The sequence below is a fragment of the Propithecus coquereli genome, unplaced genomic scaffold (assembly GCF_000956105.1).
Source record: "Propithecus coquereli isolate 6110/MARCELLA unplaced genomic scaffold, Pcoq_1.0 Scaffold95, whole genome shotgun sequence".
Taxonomy (NCBI): Eukaryota; Metazoa; Chordata; class Mammalia; order Primates; family Indriidae; genus Propithecus; species Propithecus coquereli.
The window spans coordinates 6,436,508-6,447,291 of record NW_012155840.1 but is presented as its reverse complement, the minus strand read 5'-3'; the positions used below and the strand labels follow the sequence as shown (position 1 = coordinate 6,447,291).

Genomic DNA, 10,784 nt, shown 5'->3' with positions numbered 1-10,784 from the left:
GTATATGGATGGACTGTGCCACAATTTGCTTATCCATTCACCTGGGGATGAAATCTGGGTTGTATCTAGTTTGAGTCTGTCTTTAATTCTATTTTACTTACTAAAATTCCTCCATGAGACATACAGAGGTTCTCCTGGTTCCTGGTGAAGGTTGATATTATCCCATAACAGCTGAATATATACAAGTTTACTATCCTGGGACAGAGATGACAGAGGAAGCTAAAAGAGATCAATAGATATTATTAGTATCCCAAGCATAATAATTAAACAGTGGCTCTTGCAAAACTTGACAGATGAGTTCTTTCAAAGTTTTGGACCTAAAATTCGACACAAAAATTTTAATTTTTATGAATGTCTGATGATAAGTGTTCTTGTTATTTTCTGAAGTATAAGTTTCTCATTCTGACTTTAAAGGACTGGAACGACAACTTGGTAACTGGCACACTGGTCACATGAAAGATTAATCGCCATTAAAAAAAATTTTTAAATCAAAGTGCAAGAGTTCCTACTATCTTACCAGATAATTTTGTGTGAACTATTAGTACTTAAAATAAATTAGTCAAACTAGAGTTTATAATACTTTAAGAAAAGATTTTGTTGTGCCCCAGGTATATGTTTGGGGGTCTAGGTGTCTCTCAAGATTCAATACTATATAATAAAGGAACTCTAGGAGCTCACTGTCTCCAGTGGAATCAGGGATAAAATAGAGTAGAAGCTTTCAAGTCAGGTGGCCAGATTAGGATCTTGACTCTCCATCACTTGTTAGGTATGTGAATTATTTCTGTAACTTTAATTATATCATCTGAAAAATTGTATCATCTGAGTCTTTTCAAATAAGGTTTGTTGTGAGAATTTCAATTGGGAATATGACAGTTTGGAATAAAAGCTACCTTTACTAGACACCCTTGCAGCTAGATATGACCATATAACTAAGTTTAGTCCAAAGAGATATATGTGAAAATATTATGTACAACTCCAGGAGCTAACTCTTAAGAAGACATACTCTCCTCTATCCATTTTTCTCCTTATTGCTGGCTGCAATGTGATATGATAGCTTGGAGGTAGTCAGCCATCCTGAACCAGAAGTAGAAGTTGGAAACAGAGGTCATGTACAGCTAAGCAAAAAGACAGAAGGATCTCAGGTCCCTAACACTGCACCATCCCTGGACTGCCTATCCAAACTTTTAAGTGAGAGAGAAATAAACTTATCTTGTTAAGCTATTATTGTTGTATACTTTCAGGAGCTTGAAGTTAAGCCTCAACCTAACTAATACCAATATAAGTATAGAAGATAGTACCCTACCTGTACACCTTTATTACAATGCTCAGATGTAAGGATAAGTCCTGGCAAGTTGCTAGGAAGGTCCAAACGTCTGAAATACCAAACGAGGTTCCAGAAAATGATTGGATGTTGATTGATGAAAGAGGATGTATGAATCACCTGATCGCCTTCATTTTCTAGCAAAGATTCAAGTTCTTTACGAAGCACTAGAGGACTCAAGTAGGGCACAGAAACAGGAGGAGGATTTGGCCTTTTTCCCAAAGGATCCTTAAAAAACAATACAAAAAGAAGTGAATATTATCTGTTTAATTCTGTATGCTTAAGAGTACTTCTCAGTGAGATTATGCATCCCTATCCTTTTAAAATCAGTTATTGCACAACCATTGCTACACACAGAACACCCTAATGAATGAAAGAAAAAAATAATTAATCTTAAATACTCTTAAATTAAATCATTGCACAAGAAAATTAATAATCCACATTTCTTTTTTTTTTTGAGACAGTCTCACTCCGTTGCTCGGGCTAGAGTGCCATGGCATCAGCCTAGCTCACAGCAACCTCAAACTCCTGGGCGCAAGCAATCTTCCTGCCTCAGCCTCCCGAATAGCTGGACTACAGGCATGCACCACCATGCCTGGCTAATTTTTTTATATATATATTTTTAGTTGTCCAGCTAATTTCTTTCTATTTTTAGTAGAGACGGGGTCTCGCTCTTGCTCAGGCTGGTCTCGAACTCCTGAGCTCAAACAATCCACCCACTTCGGCCTCCCAGAGTGCTAGGATTACAGGCGTGAGCCACCGCGCCCGGCCAATAATCCACATTTCAATACGCCCTTTAAAACAGTTTCTCTACCATGTTGATAAGAGCCATGGCCTATATGTATGATTCATTTTTCTTTTCAAATTTTTATAAGAAATACTTGCATTTCAGATGTTTCAAAATGATATATGTGTGTGAAAAAATGTGACGTTCTTTCTACTACAATTGTTTAGAATGGGGCAATTTTTTTTTGTTAATATTCTTTGTTGATTCCTTTTAAAATTACATCTAACTTGTTTTTATATTTGATTGTAATAAAAACTGAAGGAATTAAAAAATAGCATTTTTATAATTGAAATGAAATAAGGAATGAAAAAATAAAACCCAACCTAGACTTTGTAAGTTATGCATATTATAGTCAGGAGAAAATGTTTATGACCAACTCATTAATAATGAATACCCTAGTGCCACGCTGTGCTCTCCAAAACCATTTCCCTCTACAAGGAACCAGGGTTTCTTAGAGAAATGGCTGAGTCTAGGTCTGAGGAAGAAAATACATTAACATAAGCATGAAACATCTTGTCATATAAGAAAGCAAGGAAGCTTTAAAAAATTACAAAAAAGCTACAACAGTTGTGTCAAGAGGACTAATGAGCTAACTTGCATAGGCTTCTAGCTGAGCAAAGATTGGGTAATATAAGCATCAATAAAGATAAAAACAGCACTGATCATTGACTTAAACATTTATGAGTTCATGAGACTCTATTCCCCCAAATTAATTGATCACCTTGGAGAATAATTGAGACCCAACTCATCGTTTTCAAAATTGGTAAATAAAAGGAAAGAATCAAACATTTATTCTGCCTTTCCAATATAAATTGCATCTTTAGAAAACCAAACAGAAGATGGGAGGAAGTTTCTCTTTATAATGTGTTCCATATAATAAATAAGAAATGACAGTATTAGACTATCATCATTTTATAGATCCTAACAAATTACTTTATCTAGGCATTGAGGCATTAATAACTACTAATATCACAAAGATAGTTTATGTTCACTGCTAAAAGGCACACACCACCACAGATAAAATTCTTTCAAAAATAAATGAATAATAAAACAAAGACCCTAAATCTAATTAAGCTTCTAGGTACAAATACCAACTTATAGGGCTGCAGTCAACAAAATCTGGATTGTGGGAAACTCTAGTCTCCAAAGGACAAAAGAACTGGTTTTATCAACAAATAAATTGCAAGGGAAAAAAAGAGAATCTACAGATTTAAAAAGACTAAAAAATCTACCAACCAATTGCAATGCATGGACTTTACTTGATCCTGATTCCTCAAACAACACAAACACCAATATGCATTTGACATTTTTGAGACAATCAGAAATTTGAACAGACTGAATAACTTAATGATATTTTTTGTATGATAATGGCATTGTGATTATATATATTTTTAAATCCCCATCACTTAGGCATATTTCAGGGATATATACTGAAATATTCACAAATGGACTATATGATTAAAATTTGCTTCAAAATAATCTAGGAAAAGGGAAGTGAATGAGGGTATACATAAAAGAAGAATGGGCATAAAGTAGAAATTACTGAAGCTAAATGATGGGTCAAGGGACTCATTATACTCTTCGGTTTCTTTTTGTACAAATTTGAAATTCTCCATAATAAAAAGATTAAACTTAGAGTTCTTAGTTTGTTTACTGAAAAATTCTTTTTTTTTAATTTTCCTACCCACCTATCCTGTCGAAATTTTTATCTATCATTTTTCATGTTATTAATATAAGTCTACTACAGAAGAATTATATAATGTTCTAACAAATACTTACATGCATACACAGTATAGTTACAATGTTTTTACATACCACAACTTCCTGCAGACTGTTTGGAAGACTAACTGTTGAAATGCCATGAAATGGTCGTTGGGTAAAGTCAATATTTTGTAAGGGGCCTCCAACACTGTGACTTCTAGTCAAAGATACATTTCGCTTTGATAAACTATCAGGCACAGATGAAATTTTTATAGTTTGGACATCTCCACTGGCTTTCTTTATTTCGTCGCTTTAAAAAAATGGAGAAGAAATGCTTTGTTTGTGTTGAAAATACTCTAAACCTGTAGAGCTACAGTATTTACTACAATGAATCTTAAGTCTACTAAATATAACTGAGAAGAATCAGTACGGCCTTTTAAAAATTAAATTTTCTTCAAGCATATATCTGTAAAACTGGTCAGAAGAACAAGACAGAGTAGATGACTCTGGTGAGAGGTGGGAATAGGACATAATGTAGATAACAGCTATTATTTTAAAAAGACAAAGTATCCATTCAGTTGCTTTATACAAGTATTACTTCATCTTTATTAAAAAAAATCACCTAGAAATATACTGTATGCAAGTAAGTACAATAAAGTCACTGATGAGTATTTAATCTCTACCAGGCCATAATTCACTAGATCTTACTTACTTTTTAATTTTTAGTGCTTAGCATAATACTTAGCATACAATAGGCTCTCATGATTCAAACAATATTTAAGAGAAAAGTGTGTACTTCACAGTAAAGAGAATAAATACTTCTCTGCAAACTGGTAATGACTACATTAAGGAAGAAATATTCTTTACTGTTGAGAAGTTCATTTTGTAAAAGACCACTGTCAAATATTAAACTTAGTTCAAAAATGGGTTGTCATCACATTCACCCATTAGATAATTAAACACTATGTGGTAGTGAAAAGTTAAGATTAAACTTTTTTAAATGCCAGAACTTACGCCTACAAGAGTCAGGATGTCTTTAAAGATGGAATTTTTACAAAGGTACACAACTTATTACAAAGAGAGCTCTCTACCCTGTGGTACCTGGGCTCAGCTGCAGAGCTTGTTTCTTCAGTTACGGTCTGGTGATGTTTTGGGAAATCCATAAAGTTGATCAAGTCAGGTTCTGCTAAACTGGATACAGGTTTGTGCTCCAAGGATTCACTTGCCAGTGGAATGCTTCCACTTTGTAAACTGTCACCAGAGGTACTTGGTTTCAGGAAAAAGCTAAATATGGAATAGTTAAAAAAAAAAAAACACTTTAAAAATGCTTGAGTCCTCTAAGTTTCATCATATTTAGAATTGCTTTATGATAAAGCAGTCATTAATGACGTATACAATCCATAAGGGAAATACTGTCTATTTCAAACACAAACACACTCTCTCTCTCTTCCCCGCCCCACTCTCATTTTCTCTTCTCCTGCTATCTTAAACTTCTCAAATGAAAGGTCTGAGGTAGTCCAATATAAGATCCCTTCAGTTTTTAAGAACCATTAGAAAGCTATGAAGGAAGAGGGGAAGCAAAATATTTTAATTTCCCAAGTTAAAAAAAATAAGAGCTGCAGCAACAGCAGTATTTTAAAATATATTATTAATCTAGACTCAGCTAGTCTGATAGTGGGTTATCAGAATTTATTAATAGTAGTGTCACTAAAGTTGATATACAACCCCCCCACTGGTAAATTTGACTGTCTTTAAAAAATAAACAAAATAAAATATATTAACCTATAACTGTTTATAATGCCCCCCTTTTCACTTATAAATGTCTATTTTGTCTCTAGTCATTTCTTTTTTTCTCTATTAATTAGTTTATGTCCATGTGATCTCTCTCCTTCTCCCTTTGGGTGAGACTAAGTGAGGAGAGCGCCTTAAAAGGAACATTAGAGGATTTTCTGAGGTAATGGTAATTTTTTGTAAGGGTTTGATTTGCATAAACGTATGCATTTCCTCTTCAAATGGTATGTTTAAGATCTGTACATTTTATTGTGTGTATATAAATTTACCTCAAAAGACTGTAAATAAATACTGAACTCTAGTTAATGATATGCATGCAGGAGAAATGTCTTTGCAGGAGAAATGTACTAATATCTACATCTTATTTTTAAATGAATAAAAATATAAAATAAATTGATGGAGGGATAGATAAGTGATAAAGCAAGTACAGTAAAACGTAAATTAAAAATGCATGGAGAGATATGTGAGTGTTCACTAAAAAAAATCCTTAAGCTTTGTTGTAAATTTGAAATTTTCTGTAACATCATATGGGAGGGAGGACTCAAATGCTCTTTCATACTTAATTTGAAAATATAAAATAAAATACTTGTCACAGTAGCTGGAAAACCACAATTAACTCAAAAAAGTAGAGGACTTATGGAGAATAACTTAAACCTGTATTAAAAGACATAAAAGAAGATCTGGAAAACATGTAGAGACATACTATACTCATAGATAAGAAAATAATATTGAAAAGGTCAGCTTTTCCCCAATTAGTCTATAAACCTAATGCAATCTCCATGAAGACTCCACCTAGATTTTTGTTTTTTAAGGAACTCAAACTTATTCTAAAAATTTACAGGAAAGAATGAACAGAGAAAAAAAAATTCAAGAGAGGGAACTCACCCTCCTAACCAGATATAACACAAACACGGATTAATAAAAATATGGTATTAACAAAAACAACAAGAAAAAGCAAAACCAGAGTAAGGTATACATGGAATTGACAGATGATAAAGATAACACCACAAATCGATGAGGAAAGGATAGGTTATTTAGTAGATGATATTGGGGTAACTGGCTTGTTACACAGAGAAAAACAAAAGCTGGATCTCTACCATCATACATAAAAGTAGACACCAGATGGATTAAAGACCTACATATCAAAAGTAAAATGTAAAAAAAAATGTTCAAGGAGAAAATTTTCACGGCATAGGAATGGGGAACAACTTCTGAAACAAGATTTCAAAAATACAAATCATAAGGTGGAAAATTAATAAATGATAACATCAAAATTAATGCTTTCTCTTCCAGGAATTAATACCAAGAATTCCAAGTCAGAGCAATAATAAAAAGAACACTCAGGCCAGGTGTGGTGGCTCACACATGTAATCCCAGCACTTTGGGAGGCTGATGCAAGAGGATCACTTGAGGCTAAGAGTTTGAGACCAGTCTGGACAACATAGTGAGACTCCACCTCTACAAAAATAAAAGAAAAAATTAGCTAGGTGTGGTGGCATGCACCTGTAGTTCCAGCTACTTGGAAGGCTGAGGCGGGAGGATTGTTTCAGTACAGGAGTTGGAGGCTACAGCAAGTTACAATTGCACCACTGCACTCCAGCCAGGGTGAAATAGCAAGATCCTGTCTCTTAAAAAAGAATGCTCAACAGAAAAATGGGCAATGAATACAAGCAGGTAATTCATAGAAAATTCCAGAATAACAAGTAATGAAGAGATACTCAAACTTATTAGCACTGAAAGAAAAATTAAAACAAAAATGAGATACCACTTTATACTCATTAGACTGCCAAAATTAGAAAAGTGAGCCCATCCTCCTTCTGCTATCTTTCCATGCTGCCATAATGGTGTGCATGAATGTCCTGGCTGATGCTCTTAAGAGCATCAACAATGCCAAAAAAAGAGGCAAACAAAAGGTTCTTATTAGGCTGTGCTCCAAAGTCATAATCCGGTTTCTAACTGTGGTGATGAACCACGGTTACATTGGCGAACTTGAAATCACCGATGATCACAGAGCTGGAAAAATTGTTGTGAACTTCAAAGGCAGATTAAACAAGTGTGGAGTGATCAGCCCCAGATTAGATGTGCAACTCAAAGATCTAGAAAAATGGCAGAATAATATACTCTCATACTGCCAGTTTGGTTTCATTGTACTGACTTCAGCTGGCATTATGGACCATGAAGAAGCAAGATGAAAACACACAGGAGGGAAAATCCTGGGATTCTTTTTCTAGGGATATAATACATACTTACAAATAAAATATCTCAATGGAAAAAAAAAAGAAAGAAAGAAAAGTGGTAACACCAAATGTTAGTAAAGTTGTACAGAAATGAGAATTCTTGGGCACTACTTGTGGGAGGGTAGCCATCTGGGAAAGAATCTTTCATTGTTTATTAAAATCATGTAAGAAATGACTCAGTGATCTCACTCTTAAGTATATTTTTCTGAGAAAAACTACTTTACAAGTCAGAAGGGGGTTATGAATTTTGCAGTGTACTACGTTGCTTCAGTGATGTTTGTAGTAATACAGAATTGAAAGCAACTGAAGTAGCCAACATTAGAATAATGGAAAAGTAAAATGATGCATTAACTTCCTAAAGGAGAAAGGGAATAAAGCAGTTGTATATACAGTAAGTCAGTTTTTAAAAAGAAACAGACTGATATTTTCAGCATTTTAATTATATAAAGTAAAAACACATATACAAAATGACCCTATATATTTTTATAAGGATATATTCAAGGATATAACATACAGAGCAGGGTCAGTGTCTTTGTTGAATAAGGTAATAGCAGTGGAATGGTGGAAGAAGGATAAATAAGAGGGCCCTGGCACAGACCAATAATGATAGTGTGATTAAATTGTATGATTTGACTTAGCTCCCTGCCCGAAGCTAAAAGAAAAAAATTGAAAGAAAACGCCTCTACAATTTAAGATTTAAAAAAAAAAAAAGTAGCTAAAGGCAGACAATAAGATAATAATATAAAGTTCATTTACTCCACAAAACAAATAGAATAGTGAGCATAATTACTTAGGCCAGCATACAGTTATCAAACTCTCAATTAATGTCTGATTATAGACTAGCTAGTCTCCTTTCTATTGCCTAGAATTTGACCATTTCACTGTCTAAAGCACTATCAGAAAGTGAAGTGGCAGCAAGTTAAGAGAAAAATTGAAGTATTTTTTTTTCCTTTTTTCTTCTAGAATACATAATTAAGGTTGCAGAGGCAGGAGGCTTGAAATAATGCCTACTATTAAGTTTTGAATTCTCTATAAATAACGTTCAGTTCTAAGCATTAACTACTACTGATAATCCTGCTTTAAATAAAATGGAAAAGTAGTCTCCCACATTACTAGTATTTTCTATTCAAATCCTGAAGGTGAGGGGTAGAAAGGAAAGGCACACCTGGAGCATACCATGAATATTTCAGTCTTCCCCCAGGAGTCATATCTTTTGTGGGGGCACTTACCTCTTGAGGGAGAGCTTTTATAGTACTAACCTTGAAGAGCCTCTCAAGTCTTTAAATTCTATATTGAGAAGAGGCAAGAAGTTGCTTTTACAGAACGGACAGGTTGTATTCAAATTTGAATCATCTGCCGTCCATCCAGCCATAATTTCTTCATCATAAACTAAAGCTCCACAAGCTCTACACTGTGAACAACTTGACATCAAAACCTAAGAACAGAAAAACACAGACATGGAGAATCCTATAGTAAAAATTAACCTTAACAGGCCATACTCTTAAGAAAAGCATAAGATTTTACTATTCTATTGATCAGATTTGGAATTAACAGTTCTATTATTTTACAAGTAAACTCCCAGTTCATTGTCTTACTCATACAAGACAGCAAGCAAATTCAACAAAATCACTTATTTTATTATTCTGTCTATGAAGGCATCATAGAATCCTGTTAAATGCCATTCTGAAATTAAAAGTATGTTTACAGCCACTCTATCATGGGCAGAATACAGAACTTTTACCTCCATTGCACAGTTCTGATAGATGCTAGACATGCTGGTATTTTGAGAAGAACCATGGTCTGATTTCTCAAAGTCTTGCCCTTTCATGCCTCTTGGAAGTGGAACTTCACCTGGAAAGGAATAAGCATCATAACACCTTATGTAGGAAATGTCCTTATTCTTTGGAAATGCATGCCAAAGTATTTAGGGGGAAAGTCTGCAATTTTTTTCAAATAGTTCAGTATAAAAATGTATGTGTACACAGATATAAAATTAACAATACTTAATTAAATCTAGGTAGAGAATATGATTATTTATTATGCAATTCCTTCAACTTTTCAGGACATTTAAAATTTTTCATGATAAAAAGATGAAGAAAAAGAGCAGAATTCAATTTTTTAAAGCAACACAGAGCTAAGAAATTTCAATGAAACAACCCAGGAATTCTCACACTCTATTGTACCTCTGATTCACCCAGAGACCTGGTTAAAAATACACATTCCCAAGGCCCCATCCACAAATTCAGTCTCAGAAAGTTTTAGGCTAAGGCTTGGACATTTGTATACATTTTTAAACAAATTCTCCAGACAATTCTGATGCATGCATAAGTTTAAGAACTAATGATATAATCCACAAATATAAACAACTAAATATAAACATAGTTAGTGACTATAGTACTTGTAGATCATACAAAATCTGAGTAGACAGTAAGGTATAGCTATTATTAAAAATCTATCAGATCATCTCAACAAATGGAGATTAGGGGAGAGTTATAGGCATCTAAATTAAAACAAGCAAAGACAAATAAAGGACAATTCTTCCCCATACCTATTGAATAATGCAGTTTTCCTACATCTCCACTGCTGCTGCTACTGCCAAGACTTGTGTTGCTCTGGGTAAGTTCGCTGGGGACCGAGATACTTGTGTTAGGCGATATAGTCTCCCCCAACATATGGTCTTCTAGGCCAGCTGGGAAGCTGTAATCTCTATTAGTTTCCTCCTTTAATTAAAAAGAATAAAACCCCACATACATAAATAATACCTTCTCCAATGAGAATATACTCACTGTATCCTTTTCAAAATTAAACTCTATAATCCTTAAACAAATCATCATCCCCCAATTTTTCAAAACCATGAAATCTCACTATTATTTGGAACTTCCCTTCCATATTCTAAGACATCCAAGCCATAACCAACAATACTTTAAGAAAGACTGTACTGTGCTCC

General features: G+C 34.0%; 1 protein-coding gene across 1 annotated transcript in view; it reads right to left on the bottom strand.

The window, feature by feature from the left end:
* The window catches only part of DENND4C (DENN/MADD domain containing 4C), a 103,242-nt gene that overhangs the window by 8,368 nt on the left and 84,090 nt on the right, over positions 1 to 10,784 (bottom strand). The window contains exons 23-29 of the mRNA XM_012665047.1: positions 10,386 to 10,557; positions 9,579 to 9,688; positions 9,097 to 9,272; positions 4,911 to 5,093; positions 3,924 to 4,119; positions 1,304 to 1,549; positions 102 to 219 (exon numbers count right to left, since the gene is read on the bottom strand). Of these exons, the coding sequence (XP_012520501.1) occupies positions 102 to 219; positions 1,304 to 1,549; positions 3,924 to 4,119; positions 4,911 to 5,093; positions 9,097 to 9,272; positions 9,579 to 9,688; positions 10,386 to 10,557 (1,201 nt within the window). The remainder of the gene's footprint in view (positions 1 to 101; positions 220 to 1,303; positions 1,550 to 3,923; positions 4,120 to 4,910; positions 5,094 to 9,096; positions 9,273 to 9,578; positions 9,689 to 10,385; positions 10,558 to 10,784) is intronic.